We start from the raw sequence: 22,893 nt of genomic DNA, 5'->3' as shown, positions 1-22,893 counted from the left end.
TCTCAAACCAGAATGTGTCTTATCAGGCCTGTGGAGTGATTTCTGTACTATCAAAAAAATTGTGTGTGCATGCTACATCCACTCTGCTACCATAGTAGCTCCTACCAACATGTAGCACACACCTGATCTATTTTCTCCCAGACAGGAGAGGTCAGGACCTGCATCCAAGATTGCAACAAAATTGTCTGAGCCTCTGGTTTAAACCTTCCATTTGGCTCCAAATCAGAGTACCTTGGATGATTGTCCATGATTTAATTACACAAGGAGCCAACAGAAGTTAAATTGGTATAACTGAATACAATGTTGTAAAACACTGTTAAGATTTTTTATTAAGGCCTATCTTTCAGCAGAAGTTGTATAGTCTTAAAACAGATATTCATAGAGATAGTGATATTCTTGTGATCATAGCTGTGGCTAATCTTTAGCCGGTCATGTCGCACTTAACTGTTGAATTCTGGTAGACTTAATCTTCTTACAGATATTTTTATCTTATTCTCTAAAACTCTGACTTTTTAACAATTCCAAAGGCCAAAAAATTGCTGCTGTCTGGTGCTGCTATCCCATCGGGGTTTATCTATTCCACTATATGGCGCATCCCAGGTGGCAGATTGGGTGGGTGGGGGCAGAGGCTGACTGGATTTGTCCAGAGGATTTGAGGGAAATAGGGAAATAAAATACCTCTCATGGACCAAAAACAGGTTCCTTGCCAGGGTTATGGTGATGTCCTTAATGGCAACTTCGGCAGAAAACAATACCTTTGGTAAGGCGTAATTGGTGGAGAAGGTACACTCTCCTTTATGAGGGCTAATGAAGAGAGGAACCACTACATAGGGGCACAGAGGGATCTTCAAAGGCTACGGGAGTTAGCCCAGAAAGAAAATCCTCAGATGTGTTAGGCTTGGTAGGCCAGCACAGGACTAAAACATGTTATTGCTTTCAATGTCTATACAATATATGGTGCACAAAGTCCCTACCTGGCTCGCTGGAAGGAAATCCTGATGATGATAGTGTTGCTATATGTGAATTGGTGCCTGAGAACATAAGCGTCAGACATTGAATCCAAAAGTTTGTGGTTCAGTCATCAATGGTCCCATTTTTTTACTTCATCTGTGAGACTGATTTGTGTCAGTGAATGATGCCAAGTTACAGCATGGTTCCTTGTCCACATTAAAATGGAAGTCCCCTTATAACTGGCTGTCTATATCATTTCAGAGCTATGAGGAGCATAACGGCATACCCCCTTCAATAGGATTAAGCTTAGTGAGGCAGTAGGATGCTCTGCTTTATATTAAGCAAGACACTTTAAAAAAAAAACAATAACAACTAACTTCACTGGTTTGTGTATACACCAATTTTTGTGAAAATTGTAAGAATCAGGAAGAATGAGACAATGGAGCCAAACTCAGATGATGTGTTGAACTGTGTATTGTGAGTGAGTCATTAAGGGTGCAAAAGAACTGGTGTACACATAGGACTAGCAAAGACCTCTACAGTTTTATCAGAAATGTCAATGTTGCACTAAGTCTGTTCATTTATTAGCTTTCAAAAACAGTGAAAAGGGAGAAGGGGACGCAAGTGTCACCATGCTTAGAGTGCAAACAGAAGCACTATCAGTATGGGGCCAAGTTTGAATGGGACAGAATGATTGACCTCCAGGAAATGGCTATGTCATCCTGTAACATTTGTGTTTGTACATGGCACACTTCTACAACAGTGGTACGAGTACAGTGGCAGCAGAATGAAGAAACTTATATACATCAGTGTGTGAATGCCTAACCATGACTGTAATCATATCATCATGAGGGATGTTCACCTCTTATCTGCAAGACTGTAACTCCATCTATAGTATTGGTTTTATGTTAAAACACTGTAAAAAGTATATGCTGTCTGCACTGACTGTTTTGTATAATCTGTTGTGAGCTGGATATATACCAACATTAACTGACACTGTCTAGAAATAACACATGCACTGGACTGTAACAGACAGGGGAATATGATTGCTGTGAAATTAAGTGACAAAATGTCTGCTCCTTGTATGTGTCACTTTAATCTGTATGATGATGATGACCACAAATGTGTACGAAGCTACTGTTATGAACTATGTTCTGGTGGCTTTCACTTTTTTGTGGAGCTGTGAGCATATGCCGAGAGCAACGGTTTGTGGCACTATTGTCTTCACTTTTACAACTGTATGTAATCTCAGCAGCAACTAACTCTGTATGAAATGCTTCAGATCCCATGGAAATGCAATTTCTTCAACCATATCCACAAACTGTACTTCAGAACGACAATGCTCCTCTTCCACAGAATGACAGCTAGCCTAGCACTTTCTCCTTGAGCTATGTGTTTGCCAGACATTTTGACCATGTCATATCTTGTATATGGTTGGATGGAAATTTATTAATCACAGTTCTCCAGCAACCAATAGTGATTACAAACATCATGGAGTGATATTTTCCAAGACCATCAGTGATTTTCTTTGATTCCATACCATGATGTTCAGAGACTCAGATTCCAATAAACATGGACTTAACAAAGTATTCATTTCTCAAAGAGATCGGTTGCAGTTCTATAATCTTGATCACATGTTCATCAACTGCACATGTTGCAGTTTTCACAAATGTTTGTGTACACATGGACAAGTCAATAGTTGCACTATCCTGAAAATATAAATTGCATTAACCTATCTGAATAACTGATCTACAATTGGTAAAAAAACAGTTAACTGTGAACATACACTTAACACTGTGATTTTGTGTGTGTGTGTGTGTGTGTGTGTGTGTGTGTGTGTGTGTGTGTATAGAGAGAGAGAGAGAGAGAGAGAGAGAGAGAGAGAGAGAGATAGAGAGAGAGAGAGAGAGAGAGAGAGCAATTTACTTGACAAAATTAAAATTAAAATACAGTAGAGAACAACACAATGTAAAGGTTTATCAGAGTTCATACCTTATTGGAGACATTTAAACTGATTTTTGTAAGACTCATTAACTTCTGAAGACCTTCCACATTACCAGAGGATGCAGCACTGTTCAGTGCAGACACAACAAAATTATCACCATCCTGTTTGGAAAGATAATAATTACATAAATATTTTTTTATACTAGGTATTAAACTTTTTTTGATGAATTAAGAAATTTACTTTACATGCTGGGAACAGCTTCTTGTCAGATAAATTTAACAGAATGAGGCCACTTTTAAAGGAGACTGAGGCCAGTAATTGTGAGTCATGGATTTGGAAGAAAGTCTAAACGTATTTCCGTCACTGGAAGGGTTTTGGGAGGAATGAAGGGATGACAACTGTTTCAGCTTTAGTTTAACACACTATAGATGTCAAGAAAATGAAGTTTACTGAGTCACTCAAACCCTAATAATTGCAACTGATTGGCAAGTGGATTTGGTAGATGTGTGCTGAAGTCTCCATACTAAAAATCTGGAGAATCAGACTGAAGCTTATCCCAATTTTCACAAAACTTTTCTTTGTTCATTTAATGTGGAAAAATCATGCATATTAACAAAATTCACATATTTATTTCACTAGCAGTTAATATTTATTTCATTCTGTATGGTACTATATTTTATAATAAATTTACACTGGCATACTGTAATAATCTAAACTGTTTAAAATTTTAAAAAAGGAGAATATTTCTGACTTATACAAGATACAATTCATTTCTTTTTCTTTTATCCACATGCATATTCCTGCCTTTATGTGCGTACGTGTTAGTGATAGTGTTACTATAAACATATAGGCTGCTAGAGGATCACACAAAGTGCTAACTTGACATGAGATTTCTCAGGTGCTTCACTTCTTTCATCTTCTCACCATGCACTATCTTTCTTTCTCCTGACCAAGTTGTTCCAATCTGGAATTTCTCGACCTCTTGCCTCACATTCCACTTCAGTACTTTGTGGCTGAATGTGTGGCTATCCTGTATATCTGAGTCTGTTATGCTGGCATCCTTCAGGTCTTCCCTGGCTTCTGTGACCCACTTCATTTTCTTCATGCATTTTGTGTAATCCACGATTTGTTTAATACGTTGGGTGTCCTGGCATTCTCTTGATATGCCCGTAAAATTTCAGTTAATGTTTTTTCAAGTCATGTACTATTTTAGATATCTGTCCATCTCTCATCTACTCCACAATCTGTAGCCTCCTCCTGTCCTATTGAGCTCTAGGATTTCTCTGATGATTCTTCTCTCTAGTTCCTTGTATTTTCTAGTGTACCCTTCCAATCCATGACATTTCTGATGCACATGAGGTTACCGGTTTGATGGTAGTGTTGTAATGTCTCACTTTGCATTACACAATAGCCATGATTTATTGTAAATGTTTCCAATCTTCCAGAATGCTTTATTTATCTTTCAGTTTATCTGTCCTTGAGCTTCTTTCCCTATTCCATCTGCCTGATACTTGAATTTGTGAACTCTCTTAATCTCAGCATATTTTGTCTTATTCTTTTGTTGTGCATCATTTTGGTTTGGTATGCATCCTGTTTTCTTGAAAGATACCTGTAGTATCATCTTTTGACATTCTCTTTAAGGACCTTGATTTGCTTTCCTGCAGTTTCTGTGAGCATAGCAAGATTATCAACAAATGCCAGACGGCCAATATCTTGTCTATTGATTTTCCTTCTGTGACGAAGCAAGCTGGGATATTTTTACATCGCCTCTTGTTTTGCCATCTGCCTCCTTAAAATTCATTTTCTCATTTTTGAATTAATTGCCATTAACATAGGTGAGTATAATCTGCATTTTCATAAAATAGAAAGAGTGACCCTCAGATTTAAAGAATATAACACCAGATCTAATTTTGTGCTTAGTTTTATGAATGTAATTGATTTTCTAATTTATTTTGACTATTCCTAGTTAGTATCTTACATCATAGGGAGAAATCAGTAATTGTTTCATGATTTAAATTCTACTGTTGACTTATAAACAAATATAAATTATATATCTAAAAATGCGAGTGTATACCTGTCCTTTTTTCCCCCCTAAGGTAAGTCTTTCCACTCCCGGGATTGGAATGACTCCTTACCCTCTCCCTTAAAACCCACATCCTTTCGTCTTTCCCTCCGTTTCCCTCTTTCCTGATGAGGCAACAGTTTGTTGCGAAAGCTTGAATTTCGTGTGTATGTTTGTGTTTCTTTGTGTGTCTATCGACCTGCCAGCACTTTCGTTCGGTAAGTCACATCATCTGCGTTTTTAGATATATTTTTCCCATGTGGAATGTTTCCCTCTATTATATTCAATATAAATTATATGATAATTATAAGCATTTGGAAGATGAAACACTAGCATTCTTTAAGTATTTATTTGGCTCTATTCAAAACCATGTTAGCAGAGCCAGCCCTTAATTAATTCGAAAGTAATTAACATTTTGTCAAAAGTATTGTCTGCATAACTATATATGTTAATTTCATGATTTAAGCAAATAATTCGGCTTAACCCCTGTAGTAGAAGAAACTGTTAAAAAGAACCAATTTTTCGATTTATTCAATTAATTTATTGAGTTAAGTTTTAATTGCAATTTCTGTAAATTTAACTTCGAACACTGTGTAGTTTCAGCATATATTATTGTGAGGATAAAGAAGGGCACAATTTTTAGTCTCGAGACAGTCAGTGCATGTCCGACTTTCAGACAAGAACCTGTGTTGGTTAGAACAACAACAATGCATCAAATTAACTGTGAAATAAGTGTAACACAACTAGGCTGTGTGTTATAACAATGACGGTGTCTGTTCAATACGTACCGCAATATTCTGCAAGACTTGTGAACTGTGTGGTTTGGTTTTTACTGCTCGTAGATGTACAACAGTAAACTATTGAAGCAGTATGTGGATGTACACTTGCAATCTATTAATGAGACTTATCGAAAACTAAAAAATAATGCACTGGCCATATAACTGTGTATTATTGGGGGGTTGTGAACAGCGAAAGTAAACATCTGTGAAATGCAAATGTGCACCTGTTGACTACATCATTTAAAGTAGTCCATGTTTGACTTCCACCCCCCCCCCCCCCCCCCACCATTTTTCAGCCAGTATAGCAATGCAGTACATTGACACAGATGTATGCACAATACTGATGAATTACCATTGCCCTGTTACACCTTTTTCTTATCTCAAAGGACTCTGATGACTCTCCCACAAATTTAATTTAGGATTTGGTGTTCGTTAGTTTCTTTCTCATAAAGTTCACTGTCTTCTCGCTGAGGTCTGTCTGTTCCAATCCTTGGATTAATGATGGTCTATCTATATAGTTATATGCCTTCCTGAATTCTACAAAGGTACATACGGTCTCTCTGCTTATAATGCTTGGTGTCTCAGGAATATTTCAGCACAGAATCCTTCCACACTGAATACTGCAAGATACTCTCCTACTTTGTTTTACAGTTGGAGCTGTGTCCTACTGGGGAGGCACTGTGATGGAATTTTGTATCTGATGGGCAGTAAAGATATCCCTCTGTAACTGTTAACAACAGTCCTACCCCTTTATTACATAGAGACATTTCCAGTCTTCTGGTATTACATCAGTCTCCCATATGTCTTCTATGATATTTGTTATTTCTCTGGTGACACTTAGCCCAGCTTTGAAAGTAGTTCAGCTATGACATCATCTTCTCCTGCTGTTCTACCATTTTTCTTGACTTGTCGTCTAATCTCCAATTCATCTGAATGTTTTGACATACCATTTCTCTTTTTCTCTCGGCTTCTTGGGAATCTCTCTACCTGTTCGACTCAATTCAATAGTCCACCAAAGTACTTCACCACTGTCTCAAATTTCTCTTTGTCGTTCAGTGCCAGTTCTCCGCCCTTTAATCTGAAACACGGATTTAGTGGTTGGTATCCTGTGATCTTGATTTCAAATGATGTTTTGTTCTTTCATTATCCCAGCCAACTATCGGACCATGTCAATTCAACTGTCTCTTTTCCCAAACTTTGACAATGTGCAATGCTCCTCCATTCATTTCTGATGTAGTTCTTTTCTCTCCTGGGTCCACACTTTAACTGTCTTCACCTTGGGCTTTTCAGGTAACATTCATGTGTTCACAGTTTTTCAATCTGGCATACCCCAGTACATGGTACTATTAGGATTAGGTCACCACTTCCAAAGGCAAAGCTACTGCCAATACGCCCTCACCCCCTCCCTCTCCCCTCCTCCGCTCTACCCAGGAAGAAAGATCTGTGTACCCTTTCTTTCTTTTTGTGTCTAATTTAATCGCATGATCAAATGTCACATCATTTTTGAAAGTGTTTGGGCATTGTGTATTTGAGACAGGACATGAAACCAGCTGGGCATGGAAAACTGTGTAAAACCACATCCTGACTAGTTGACATGCCAGCCCCCTTTGTGTGAGACTCAATACAGGGTCAGCAGTTCCCCCTTCCCCGGAAGTGGGCACTTCAATGCACTCGGCTATCCAGGCAGATCTAAAACAGACCTGCCAGACAGCACTCCCCCCCACCCAAACACTGCTCTCTCTTCCCCTTCCCCACCCACTGCTACCATCCCATGTGATAGTTGCATTCTGGCCCAAGCTGCCAGAGTTGGTGGTCATGTGTGGGAGAGATGTGCTTTCTTGTGCATGCGATTGGTGTGTGTTTCTCTTTTTCTGATGAAGGCTGTGGCTGAAATTTTTCTGTAAGTGTCTTATAATTGTAACTGTCTTCAACTTAATGTGTCATCTTTATGGTAAGTGGCAAGCTATCTTTCCTAACTTTTATATAAATATGACAAAAACTCTACAGATCTGAAATAAAAAATGCTAAGTGGAGTGCAGATGATGAGCAAATTTTAAACTGCAAAAGTAAATGTAAAGCAGCCTAGAATGTAATCAAAATGAAAATTAATAATATCCGTAAAGATAACAGTATCCCTATTGACTGTGATACACTCAATAAATGTTTTCTAAATATTATCAGCATGACCACTCCACTCAATATTTCTCCATTAGTTGCAGAAGCCCTGCCAGCTCATGCAAAACAAACAAGTGAGAAATTTATGTGGACCCTAATCATTTTAAATGACGTTCATAAATCGATACACAAACTAAGCAATTCCACGACAGAAGACCATTTTGTTCAAATGGCTCTGAGCACTATGGGACTTAACATCTGAGATCATCAGTCCCCTAGAACTTAGAACTACTTAAACCTAACTAACCTAAGGATATCACACACGTCCATGCCCGAGGGAGGATTCAAACCTGCGACTGTAGAGGTCGCACAGTTCCAGACTGAAGCGCCTAGAACCGCTCAGCCACACCAGCCGGCAGACCATTTTGGACTCAGTAATTTTGTCATAAAGTGTATAGCAAAGGAAATTAAAATAACGCTTCTTTTCTTTCACTGCCCAACAGTACTAAGTGAAGGAACTTTCCCAGAATGTCTTAAGCTCATAGTTACATTACTTATGTGTAAAAAAGGTGAGAAAAACCTCGCAAATAGCTACAGGCCCTTTTCAATAGTACCAATCATATCCTAGATAAACAGATATATAGCTATTTTCAAAGCAACAAAATTTTAAATTTGCAACAATTCGGATTCAGGTCTCATCTGTCAGCTGTAAAAGCAGTTGAAGCTTTGGTGAATAACATTTATGAAGAGCACAGAAAGAGGCTATCTATTTCTGGGACACTTACTGATTTAAGCAAAGCATTTGAATCAGTGTTACATGAAATAATCTGCAAAAAGTCAGAATATTATGGCATAGGAGGTAAATCACTCAATTTATTCAAATCTTATTTAAACAATAGGTTACAGCTTTTGTATGAAAATAAGCAGATATCAGCAATACTGCCAATAAAAAGAGAAATACCACAAGGCTCTGTTCTTTGGTCTTTCCCATCTATTGCCTACATTAACGACTTTTCAAATTATATACCAAGTAGGAATATAGTATATGATGATTACATGACATTAATAACCACATGTGAAAATTGCTAAATATATTTTAAGATGGCAGAAGAAGACAATTAGATGTCTAGTAGGATTACCAGTCAGAGTCCTGCAGAACTTCCTGCTAACACTTGTCTTTTTACCTACTTGATACTCAGCTATGTTCACTATTTCATCTCTGAAATCTACCCATTCTTCTTCTACTGCATTCCTTTCCCCTATTCTTGTCAATCATTGCCTAATGCTCCCTCTGAAACTCTCAACAATTTTTTGTTGTTTCAATTTTTGGTTGTTTCAGTCTCTCCAGGTCCCATCTCCTTAATTGCCTACCTTTTTGCAATTTCTTCAGTTTTAATCTACAGTTCATAACTGATAAATTGTGGTGAGAGTCCACATCTGCCCCTGAAAATGTCTTACAGTTTAAAATCTGGTTCTGAAATCTCTGTCTAGCCATTATATAATCAATCTGAAATTTTCCGTGGTCTTCATATCTCTTCCATGTACACAACCTTCTTTCATCATTTTTAAACCAAGTGTCAGCAGTGATTAAATTATGCTGCGCGCAGAATTCTACCAGGCAGCTTCCTCTTTCATTCCTTTCTCCCAGTCCATATTCACCTACTATTTTTCCTTCTCTTCCCTTTCCTACTATCAAATTCCAGTCCCTCGTGACTATTAAATTTTTGTCTCATTTAACAATCTGATTAATTTCTTTTTTCTCTCATCATAAATATCTTTGATTTCTTCATCATCTGTGAAGCTAATTGGTGTATAAACTTGTACTACTGTGATGGGTGGGGGAAGGTTCCTTCAACCTAAAAACCTCCCATGTAGCGTGCCACCCACCCACCACATGTACTCCACTATCCCAGTAGCTGTGTACTGCATGTAGTGCTTGCCTGACCTATTAACGGAAACCCTATGATTCTCCGTCTGGTAGCAGAGATTGAGAAATTTGCATCTGATGCAGACACAGAATAATCCAAGCCTCTGGTTCAGACCTTCCACTCTGTTCTGAACTAGAGGACTGCACTTGATTATGAGTATAATGTTACAGACAGTGAGTTTAGAGTGTATCCCATGTGCAGGGCTGACTATCTTGCAAACAGTTGTACCCAATGTGCTTGATAGATGCTGACAGAGCCTCCTACACATCTCGAATGAGACCCTCTGGCAAACTTACTGAGCTGACATTTGACATTGGCATTTTTTCTCAACCTATCTCCTAATATCCTTTAGGGGAGCGGGGGGGGGGGGGGGGTCCATAACATGCCCAACAATGGAGCTCCCAAAGATAAGAATATGTGCCTTCTGTACTGTCCAGACTGGGCAGGAAAATCAGTCACTGGCCTGACATGTGAGCATACCATGCCGGCTTAGAAGTGTTACCAACACTGGATAGCACCTCATACCTCTTGCTAAGTTTTCAGGAGTTACCCGTGCGGCCTGTTCCTGCTTTCGTCTTCTGCCCAGAGACGTGCAAACTCACCACTGTTCACCACTCTCTCTCAATTGAAGACACACCAGTGAGATGTTGCTTATCGGAAGTCAGAGCGACAACATGGTTACCATGGGTTTCCAACCACACCAAAAGTATCACAGAGCTTGTCACTAGTGCCCTGATGTCGCTGTGACTTTGGGCAGAAGTGTGAAGCCCATTGGCCATGGTCAACATGGTCTACACAGCTTCCAGCTGTTTATGGACAGCAGCCAGTTCTCCTTGTTTATGCACACAAGAAGCACTGTCCCTATCCATTTCATACTGTTATTGTTGTTGCTCTTTTTTTTTAACACTTCATAAAACATCAAAAATACAACAATGAAGTCATGACTAAATCAGAGGAGGAGAGAAAGTTACTCAACTATGGCACCACTGAGTTTGAGATGTACACAAACATAAACGAACATAAAAATCTGCTCTGCAGTGGTCTCCTAAACACTAAGTTTGCAGATAGAATTCAGACTTTTATCTTTTATCGCCATCAGGTTAAAAAAAAAAAAAAAAAACTGGCATTCTAAGGATCAGAATGTGGAATGTTAGATACCTTAATCTGGCAGGTAGGTTAGAAAATTTAAAAAGGGAAATGGATAGTTTAAAGTTAGATGTAGTGGGAATTAGTGAAATTGAGTGGCAGGAAGAATGGACTTCTGGTCAGGTGAATACAGTGTTATAAATAAAAAATCAGATTGGAGTACTTGTGGTAGGTGGCACGCAACATGGGAGGTTTTTTGTTGGAGGAACCCTCTAGGGATCAAGATGAATTGCTTGACAAAATCAAAGATGCATCAGCCACATTATAATCAGAGCAACCTTGTCCTCACAGGTAGGAAATACAATATCGGTAAACTGCAGGAGCACCATTGGTAAGGCCCCAGAATTAACATTGTTTATTAAAGGTAATAGCAACCCAATAGTATTAGGAACAGAGAGTTGGTTGAAAGCTGAAGTGAACAGCAACAACATCCTAAATTCAAATTGGAATATGATTAAGGAGAGGTGGATGCCAAAGGTGGTGGTATATTTAAGGCAGTAAAGAATTCGAAGAAAAAAAAAAAAAGAAAGAAAGAAACCATTTTGTTACAGCACAATGAACATTTTATTTATGGTCATAACTTTTATAGGAAATTAAAACATGAACATTAGTTTATTTTTCTATGTAATTACCATTAATGTCTAAAACAGTTGTTCAGTCAGGGCACCAAGTTATGGATACTGTTATCATACACTCTGCTGCCTGTTACAGTTGCTTTTGACATGTCACCATTCTCTAACCACTGTCCACCACGAAATTCCTTAAGTTTTTGTAAAACATGAAAGTTTGAGAGTGCCAGATCAGGACTGTAGAGCAGGAGATCCAGTAATTCCCACTGAAACTTGTCCAGTTGCACCCTTGTCCTTGCTGCAATGTGAAGCTGAGCATTGTTGTGAAGCAGAACGATGCCCTTTGAGAATAGTTCCCACTGGCAGTTTTAAATGCTGTACCAAAGTTAATAAGATTACACAAAATCTCTCAGCACTTAATGTCAGTCCTCTTGGCAGGAAGTCTTTTAACACAAATACCTTTTCAGTCCCAGAAAACTGGCTTTGTCAGACAATTTGAATGATGCCACTGACTGGCTTGTTTAGTCTCTGGAGTGTAGTAAGGAAACTATGTTTCATCACCAGTTGCAAAGTGACTCAAAAACTGATCACCATCCTTGCCTTAGCACTCCAAAATGACAAAGAACACACCAAAAGCTTTTTTTGGTGTTCATCTGTCAGTATTCTTGGGACCCATCTTGCACATTATTTACTTTTTTATTTTTTTGTATTAAAGCTTGTCAGTAACAATCGCATGTATTACTGAACTTGAAACTTGAGGTACATGCTGATGAAAACCATCAGTACTAAAGTGTCTGTTTTCAAAAAACTTTGTCAACTTTTTGTGTCAACGGTTCACTAATGAAGATGTCCACCCCCGGTAGCTGGGGGGTCAGCGCGGCAGAATGTCAATCCTAAGGGCCCGGGTTCGATCCCCAGCTGGGTCGGAGATTTTCTCCGCTTAGGGACTGGGTATTGTTTTGTCCCAATCATCATCATTTCATCCCTATCAATGCGCAAGTTGCCAAAGTGGCGTCAAATTGAAAGACTTGCACTTGGCGTACTGTCTACCTGATGGGAGGCCCTAGTCACACGACTGATGTAGGTAGGCCATTGAGATCGATCTTCATCATTAACATTCTTCCTTCCTTCATCAAGAAGTCTGCACCACTTACATACTTTTACATCATTTATCACACCTTTCCCAAACACTGCACAGGATAATCTTTTTCTGCATTTCAAAACTGCCTGACTAAACATGAGTCTGACTGACAGTGAGGTTATCATGGATTCCAAATGTTAATTAATCTCGCTAAAGGTAAGCACCAAAGAAGGGTAAAAAATGATGATTGGATGCTTTTGTAAATCTCTTGCATCAGGAGCTGTAATGGTGGAGTGCTCCAGAAACAACTTGCAGAATTTCCTCTATAAGTTTCCTGATCACAATACTGTAATACGGAGAGACTCCAATTTGTCAGGTATAGAACAGGTAAGTCATGAGATCAAAACTGGTGCCAGAAACAGAGATTCATGTGACATTATTGTGAATATTTTGTCTGAAAACTATTTCAGACAGATAGTTAGAGAATGAACTCATGACGGTAACATCTTAGACCCCCACCCCCCCCCCCCCCCCCCCAGAAACAAACAGACCTGCATTTTTCTAACCAGTTTACATAGAGGAGGATATCAGTGATCTTAAGACTATGATATCATCTACGACTATATGAGTTACAAGGAATGTTGAGAGAGGTTGTGAAATATTTTGGCTTAGTGAGAATGACAGGGTACAATCTGTAGAGTACCTGAGTAGTCAGCATCAAACATTCAGTGCTGAGGACAAAGATGTCGAGCATTAATAGAAAAAATCCAGAAGCATCATTCAATATGGCTTAGACTAAATCCAGGCAAGGTCATAAAGGATGAGAAAGACTCACCATGGTTTAAGAACCATGCTAGAAAACTGCTACAATCTGATCTGAAGATGGCAATAAGCCGAAACCGGTCATAAAGCATAAAGAAATTATGTGATCAAGATGGACTTGTGAAAATAAAAGTGCTAAAAATAAAATGGTTGCAGACTCAAATACAGACTTTATGTCTTCAATTGATATCTGGTTATCATTAGACAATTTCAGATAGTTAGTTATATAGGCATAATTCCATGAAATTTCAGGTAAACTGCCGGATTTCAATAACTTTCTGCCATGATAAATCAGTGAAGTGCCTTCTGACCACCTTCAAGTCAATACTGCTGAAAGTACACTGAAATCCCTTTTTTAAAACTGCACCACTGTGTGCCTGGTGTACTCAGTTGTCAGAAGACACATGTGCAACATGACAAGTGAGTTTACCACACATGCACTGACACTGTTTTAAACAAGGGAGCTATGTGTGCTTTCACCATTATACACTTGAAGGTGGTCAGAAGACTCTGCACTGAAATATTGGGGCAACAAGTTATTGACATCCGGCAGTTTGCCCAAAACAACAGGAAACACTTCAAACACTGGGAAAGTTTTATGTTTCATATGTATAGACATTGTTTATGAAGATGGCCTGTGATAAGTAGAAAAGAAGTACAGTCATGAGAAAATCTATTTTGTAATCACCCTTGAATAATTGCCACTGTACTTCCGGTCTTACGTTCTCTTTCTTTGAATTTTTCAGAATGTCCTTTAGCTCCATTAAAGTATGCAGTAGTCATCTGTTACAATATGACAAACAAGCAATCAAAAAATCAGTTCACGATAGACAACATCCACTGACCCCCTTCAATCCTACATCCTCTATGAAGTACAAAAGAATATGCACCTGAGCATAAAAGATCATTAGCCAAAATGGCATTTGATAACAAAGTAAAACAATGCATAATATACAAGAACTAGTACTTGTGCTTAACATATACGACGGCGGTTCAGAAAGTAACCTCCGATTGGTCACAGTGCGGGTTGTGGGGGGAGTAGCGACGCCATCTGTGCGTTCACGCACTCAACAGGTCAGTCGGCATCAAGCCGTGGTCGAGTGAACGTTGTACCTGCGCTAGTTTAGTTTTTGTGGCAGTTTGAAATGTGTGCTGCAATAGAAAACCCCGCCAAATGTGAAGTGCGTGCTGTCATAAGGTTTTTTACAGCCAAAGGATATTCTGCAGCAGCTATTCATCGCGAGCTTTGTGCCGTGTACGGACCAAGAGTTATGAGTGAAGGAGTTGTCCGTGAATGGGTACGTTTATTTAAAAGTGGACGAGAAAAGGTTCATGATGAAGAGAGGAGTGGTAGACCATCATTGGTGACTGACGAACTCATTCAGACAGTTAATGCAAAAGTTTGTGAAAATCGACGTTTCTCAATGTCGGAGTTGTCTACTGGTTTTCCACAGATTTCTAAGACTCTCTTGTACGAGATAGTGACAGCAAGATTGGGTTACCGTAAGTTCTGTGCACGATGGGTGCCCAAAATTCTTACCGACCACCACAAAACTCAAAGAATGGCCTCTGCATTAGACTTTCTGTCATGTTATGAGGACGAAGGAGAACCATTGTTAAACAGAATCGTGACCGGTGACGAAACCTGGATTAAGTACGTGAACCCTGAGACAAAAGAACAATCAAAGATGTGGGCACATTCAAATTCGCCTACCAAACCAAGAAAAGCCTCGCAAGATTTTTCTGCCAGAAAACTGATGGCAACGGTGTTTTGGGATGCCAAAGGGGTGTTGTTGGTTGAATTCATGGAACGTGGTACGACCATTAATCAAGACGTGTACTGTGAAACAATAAAAAAGTTACGACGGGCTATGCAGAACAAACGCCGTGGTATGCTGACTTCCGGTATCGTTTTTTTGCACGATAACGCCCGTCCTCACTCTGCTCGCAGAACAACGGCCCTTCTTGAGTCCTTCAAGTGGGACGTTATCAACCATCCACCTTACAGCCCAGACCTGGCACCAAGTGATTATCACCTCTTCATGCATTTGAAGAAATGGCTCGGGTCACAGCGGTTTGATGACGACGAAGAGCTCAAAGATGCGGTCACAGGCTGGCTCCAGGCACAAGCGGGTGATTTTTATGCAGAAGGAATTTCAAAGCTTGTGAAGAGATACGATAAGTGCCTCAATCGCTATGGAGACTATGCAGAAAAATAGTGCAAAGATGTAGTTGTAAGATGTATATATTAAAATATTTTTATTTAACTTGGTGTATTTTTTTAAATCAACCGGAGGTTACTTTCTGAACGGCCCTCGTACTTCTAATAGATCTTGGTTCATTTTCTGGCAGATTATTAAACAAGCACTACTATCTAAATGCAGGAAATTTCATGGCTTCAATACAGTCGATCGGGGTAACTTTTTACCAGACAGGGTATATTTGTATGATCTACTACTTTCCTTTATTTCATTCTTTTTTTTCTTCTTTGAAATGACCAATGTTCCACAAACTTGCATTATTTTGTATTAAATGTAACAGTTTCATTACTTCTATGATTTCTAGTTTGTATTGCAACTATATGTACATATCAAAAAAAGTTTTGCATCACCCCGGTTCCCAGAACTCCTGAAGATAGACGTTGACTGTGGATATTTGTTACAGACACAGTCCCTTTGACTGTTCAGAGATGTCACTAAACCTGGCCAAACATGTAAACAACAATGCATGAGCAGTGCTTATTAGATGGAGGGGTCCAACAACTGATCAGTTCCAGTTATTTCACAAAGAAGGAGGTACACGGCTCATGTTGTCTGTAGTTTAACCATGCCTAGACGGTCAATACCGCAGTTCAATCGCATCCGGATTGTTACTTTGTGCGAGGAAGAGCTCTGTACAAGGGAACATCCAGGTGTCTCAGAGTGAACCAAAGTGATGTTGTTCGGACATGGAAGAGATACAGAGAGACAGGAACTGTCGATGACATGCCTTGCTCAGGCCGCCCAAGGGTTACTACTGCAGTGGATGACCGCTACATACAGATTATGGCTCAGAGGAACCCTGACAGCAACACAACCGTGTTGGATAATGGTTTTCGTGCAACCACAGGAGGTCGTGTTATGAATCAAACTGTGTGCAATAGGCTGCATGAAGCTCAGCTTCACTCCCGACATCCATGGCAAGGTCCATCTTTGCAACCACGACACCATGCAGCATGGTACAGATGGATCCAACAACATGCCGAATGGACCACCTTAGGAATGGCATCACATTCTCTTCACCAACGAATGTCACATATGCCTTCAACCAGACAATCGTCAGAGATGTGTTTGGAGGCAACCCGGTCAGGCTGAACGCCTTAGACACACTGTCCAGTGAGTGCAGCAAGGTGGAGGTTCCCTGTTGTTTTGAGGTGGCATTAAGTGTGACCGACATACGATGCTGGTGGTGATGGGAGGTGGTGTCACGGCTGTATGATACATGAATGCCATCCTTCGACCGATAGTTCAACCATATCGGCAGCATATTGGCGAGGCAAGGACGACAATTCGTGCCCCCATCATGCACATCTTGTGAATGACTTCCTTCAGGATAACGACATCGCTCGACTACAGTGGCCAGCATGTTCTCCAGACATGAACCCTATCAAACACGCCTGGGATGGATTGAAAAGGGCTGCCTGCATATGGACACCATGATCCACCAACCACTCTGAGGGATCTACGCCGAATCACCATTGAGTAGTGGGACATTCTGGACCAACAGTGCCTTGGTGAACTTGTGGATAGTATGCCACGACAAATACAGGCATGCATCAATGCAAGAGGACATGCTACTGGGTATTAGAGGTACCAGTTTGTACAGCAATCTGGATCACCACCTCTGAAGGTCTCGCTGTATGGTGGTACAACATGCAATGTTTAACTTCCTGGCAGATTAAAACTGTGTGCCAGACCGAGACTCGAACTCGGGACCTTTGCCTTTCGCGGGCAAGTGCTCTACCAACTGAGCTACCCAAGCTCGGGTAGCTCAGTTGGTAGAGCACTTGCCTGCAAAAGGCAAAGGTCCCGAGTTCGAGTCTCAGTCTGGCCACAGTTTTAATCTGCCAGGAAATTTCATATCAGCGCACACTCCGCTGCAGAGTGAATATCTCATTCTGGATGCAATGTGTATTTTTCATGAGCAATAAAAAGGGCGGAAATGATGTTTATGTTGATCTCTATCCCAATTTCCTGTACAGGTTACAGAACAATAAATGTAAACTGTTACAATGCCTGTTGTGGTGTGTAATTTGTGGTATTTTGTATACAGTATTTTCAAAAAATGGAAGAAAGGGGTACAAAGTTTCACAGGTTGGCTGTATAGTTATTTATTGACATCCTACGAAAGTTTGTTGACATTATGTTAATTTGAACTTGCATAATTCCTATACGTGAAACATTTACATTGATATTAAAGAACATATAAACCAACAAAGTAATAGTGTCCCACATTGATGAGACATAGAAACGTATGACAAAGTTCGGTTGAAAAATAATTAAGAGCCACAATATATGACAACGAAATCAGGTATCACAGAAATCTTGTATGTATAAAAATTGTTTAATATTTTAATAAAACATAACATAGAAACAGATCACTAATCAACAATTGTCAAGGTAATATATATCCTTAACAGTAGTAGTAAATGCCATACCTACATGTTACTTAAATTCAAACAATGGAAAATTCAGGATGGAATGTAACAATATTGTGAAAAGGAATGTTGCTACTCATCATGTAGTGGAGATGCCGAGTCGCAGATAGGCACAACAAAAATACTGTCACAAATTTAGTTTTCGGCCAATAAGGCCTTCGTCAAAATTAGAAGACAAACACACACACACACACACATGCACTAAAGCAAATGCAACTCACACACACACGGCTGCAGTCATGTGTGTGTGAGCTGCATTTGCGTGAATGCGTGTGTGTGTGTTTGTCACCTACTTTTCACGAAGGTCTTACTGGCCAAAAGCTATATTTGTGCCTATCTTACACTCAGCATCTCTGCTATATAGTGAGTATCAACTTTCCTTTTCACAATATTGTTATTTAAATTCAATATGATGAACTTGAAAGAGAAGAGCAACGGATATCAAGAATAAATCAATACTAAAACTTCCACCAGATTTCAGGTGAAACAGACTTTGATAGAAGCTTATAAGGACAAAGCAACACTCACAAAGAATTGCAAACATCCATGGTAAGATGATAATAGCGAACAAGCAACTACACATAATAGGCTGCAAGCACAAAAAATGGTGCCCTAAAAAAACTGGAGGATCACTGCTGTTTTGGGAATAGAGCAAAAACAATTTCAAAGGTCATAACAGAAAAAAAGGCTCAATACAAAAAGCACACAACAAAACTTGGATTTCACACCACCAGATGAATGCAAAATCAATAGAGCAATAACAAAGTTCAAGAATGATGAAGCATCCAGTGAGGATTCAATATCAACTGAACTATGAAAACATGCAATTCTGCAAGTAGTCAAAAATCTACAACAGTGATACAAGATACTGCATTTCCCCAAGTATAAGGTGACCCTGAAAATAAGATCATCCCCTGTTTTTAAGAGGTTCTGAGAGAAAAATTTATTTTTTAACATATTCTGACTAACCAAATCACAAATTTTTATCCCCCTTTTTGTTTGCTGTCATCTGTGCTGAATCACCATCACCATCACCATCCTAACAGGACAGCTGTGACACATCTTCATTGTCACACATATTTTGGCTATTTATTCAAAATAAGTTGCTATTTCTGACGTTATGGTTAAGGTGGGACCTGCAAACACTGCTGTCTTTTTTTCTGAGCACGTAGAGCATTTCGCTTCTATACTGACGTGAATGTTAAAATATCCCTTGCTTTCAAACATATCTTCTCCATGCTGCTCTCTCATTGCCTGTGTTGAACCAGCAGCTGACACAACCCCAAACTGTTCCCGTCACACCTAATGGTGTGCATCAACAACATTGCTGCATGATATACAGAAGTACACCACTGGACCCAATCTACACTTTTTGCATCATCTGCAGACATGTATGCTGCTGTTGACTGTTTGTCCAATTTTGAAGTCAGTTCAATTCCCTGTACAAATGGATTCAGGCAAATTGAAGTTAAACATGGTAGATGTTCATAAAAAGACAAAATATGCAGTATATAAAGTACTCATTCATGTGGTTGGCAGCACAACAAAATTTGCTGCCCACTCACCACTCCCCTCCTCCCACACAACGTTGCCAATTTAGCGAGTTTGTCACTAGATTAAGGAACATTTTGACATCAAAAGTAACATTTTAAAACTGTTTAGTGACTAAATTTATTCAGCGACTTTTTCAAGTATGTTTCTTCAACTACCACATGCAACTTCTCTGGAATATACATGCTGTAACTCTACAGGGAAACACTAACCAAACTTGAAAAGAACAGCTGTTTGATACTTCAAAAATCCAGAGCAAGGCACTCTCAAGTCAGCATTAATCTCATGCCATGCCACTTCGAAACTCTTCAGTTTAGCTTGGAATCTGTAATTGTCTCATGTCATTTCGGAAGTGTTGTATTTTACAACAATGGGATGTAAAATTAAATAAATTGTTCCACAGTGGAACTACTCCATTCTATGATCAAAAATACAAACAATTTGCTGTACTTAACTTATTTACAAAGTGTTTTAGGTGAAGTTCGAACTGTCATGAAAGCATTTGAGGGTGGTAACTCTGATCCCACAAAATTGCTGGACATTTACTTTTCGTTTGCAATCAGTTTGTAAAAGAGTGATTTATGAGACTGCTATTACCATGAACGTCTTAACTACATCTGATCAAGAAAGTCATCCTAATCCTATATTTCACTCAGCTATGCTTTTGAAACCTATGCTAGGAAGTTCAACTTATCTGAGGACAGTGTCAAATTGGTAACAAAACAATGCATTGACTTCAGAATGAAGCTTATAAAAGAATTACAAAACAAAAATTTTAATCAAGATGAACAAAATCGTCTGTAACAAGTACTAATGATGTCATCCATCTATCAAAAGAAGTGGGATATAATGATATCAATGTATTGGGAAATATCTACAACTATGGGGTACACAAAACTTGATAAGTATGGCATTAGTGGCAGTGCCCTTCAGTAGCTTAAATCCTACCTACCAAACAGAAATCAAAGAGTTAGCATCTCTTTAAATGGCACATATAATTTCTCTGATTGGGAAAAAAAAAAAAAAAAAAAATTATCTCAGGGTGTTCCACAAGGCTCCACATTAGGCCCTGTCCTATTTCTCTTCTGTGTTAATGACGTACCACTAAATATCAGCTCCCCATCAGCTCTGTTCACAGATAATACTTCTGCCTTAGTTGAAGATCAGGATTCGGAAAAAATTCCCAGATCTGTGATCAGTGCCCTTGCTACCTTAGAAACTTGGTTTCAGATAAATGGGTTGAATCTAAACATATCTAAGACTCACACGATGCAATTCAAAACCAAACAGTCAAAATATGAGCAGATTCAAATTGTTCACAACAACCAAGATATAAATGTAGATAAAAATTTGAGCTGGCAGCCACACGTTAAATACCTAACAAATAATCTGAGCATCTTTGCATTTGCAATGCAAATATTATCAACTGCAACGGACACAGACATACAAAAAGTAGCATATACAAGCTACTTTGAATCCATTACTAGGTATGGCATTGTTTTCTGGGGTAACTCGAGAAACATGGTGTGGATACTAAAAACACAAGGAAAAAACATTCAAAATATGTGCACTGCAAATCATAAAGAACCACGTTGCCCGTTATTTAGAAAACTTAAAATATTAACTTTGCCATCCCTATACATATTTGAGATTTATTAAATTTTTGTACATCAGATATGAATTATTTGAGGGAAACCATTTTGTCCATCCACATGATACTAAAAACAAAGAAATATTTATGCTCCCCACCCACAACCTCAGACTGTATGCCCAGGGACCTCAATACACAGGAATGAAAATTTGTAATAAATTAACAGGGAACAAGTTGAAGCAGATGAATTTACCTCCACTTAAAAGAAAGCTATATGATGTACTGACACTGAAATGTTATTACTCAGTGGATGAATTCATGCAGGACAAATTGGAAATTTGAGCTGGTACAATATGTTACATATTTCAAGAAATATCAAAGATGATAGTGATGCACAGCCATCAACTTCAACTTTGGGGCAACTTCAACACCCTCTAATCTGTCGATTGACAATTTCGAAGATGATGATGAATAAATTTTTTTTATGCTCTTTCCTTAATTTCCTTTAAAAGACATTCCTAACTGTTACACATACAAACAAAAAATTCCAAAATAATAAAAATATACATACATATTTTTGTGTTTCAATTCATCAATATTTGGGCATAGAAACAAGTAAGGGTTTTTGAAGAACAACATTTTCACCTTTGAATGTTAACTGTACTTAAAAACAGCATAAAATGTATGTATATGGTATTCATGCATGAATGAAAACTTTTCACGTAAACCTGTTAAATACAAAAAAATGTTTGTAAGTTGATAGAATTTGATGCTATTTCCTCCTGTGTTTCAAGAAATTGCCAATGTTTTAAGCAGATCATTAGATGGTTGTTGTGGCTAATTCATTCTCATCTATCCCTTGTATTAGTGCTGCGAGTCAAATATCCTGTGACTCTTTGAGCAAGGTTGACACTGTATCAAGTATATCGGCATATCAGATGGTCTCGATCCTATTACAACGAAAGCATTTTTTGCTAAGTCCTACCCATCAAAATTCTTCAAAATAAATTTGTACGAAACCTCAGAAGCCAAAGCTTCATTTGTAAATCAAAGATGACCACTAATTAATCTCTTAATGTGTAAAAACATTGACCTCAGCAGCAATAGTTTAATTTGCAAATATAAGACAACCCTGTACTTTTTGAATGAAGAATTTTGGGGAAAAATCTTCATCTTATAGTTGGATAAATACAGTATATGATACATCCAAGATTCACAATGACTGTAAAATGCACTGATGTATATTTGCTATAGTAAACAGACACTGGCAGCCCAGTTCTACCCAAGAAACACCAGATCTTATTGATGGCACTGCTCCTGTGATTAAAGAAGAAAGTGGAGCACACGATTGGTGAATATGAGGCTGTTTCTTGAATAGGACAATGTTGTGTGGAATAAATGTGAAATCTCAAAACACTACCAAAGTACATAATTGCCAGAAGCAAGAAATATTTATCAGTATATGTGGACTTTAAGAAAACTTATGATTCAATTAATAAGCAGCAAGTTTTATGACATTCTCAAAGAAATAAGGGTGAACAAAACCATGTTACTCTTAATCATCTAAACAGCTCGAAAATTAAGTTCATGGGTGAGATTTCAGAACCATTTAAAGCAAAATCCCACATAACACAAAAGATTGACCTATTTATATTAT

General features: G+C 38.6%; 1 protein-coding gene across 1 annotated transcript in view; it reads right to left on the bottom strand.

Annotated features, from left to right (window-relative positions):
* The window catches only part of LOC126474959 (death-associated protein kinase dapk-1-like), a 314,370-nt gene that overhangs the window by 209,213 nt on the left and 82,264 nt on the right, over nucleotides 1-22,893 (bottom strand). Inside the window, exon 9 of the mRNA XM_050102484.1 lies at nucleotides 2,944-3,057. Within this exon, the coding sequence (XP_049958441.1) occupies nucleotides 2,944-3,057 (114 nt within the window). The remainder of the gene's footprint in view (nucleotides 1-2,943; nucleotides 3,058-22,893) is intronic.

The sequence above is a fragment of the Schistocerca serialis genome, chromosome 4 (assembly GCF_023864345.2).
Source record: "Schistocerca serialis cubense isolate TAMUIC-IGC-003099 chromosome 4, iqSchSeri2.2, whole genome shotgun sequence".
NCBI lineage: Eukaryota > Metazoa > Arthropoda > Insecta > Orthoptera > Acrididae > Schistocerca > Schistocerca serialis.
The sequence above is the reverse complement of the archived record's forward strand: the minus strand, read 5'-3'. Positions and strand labels throughout refer to the sequence as shown.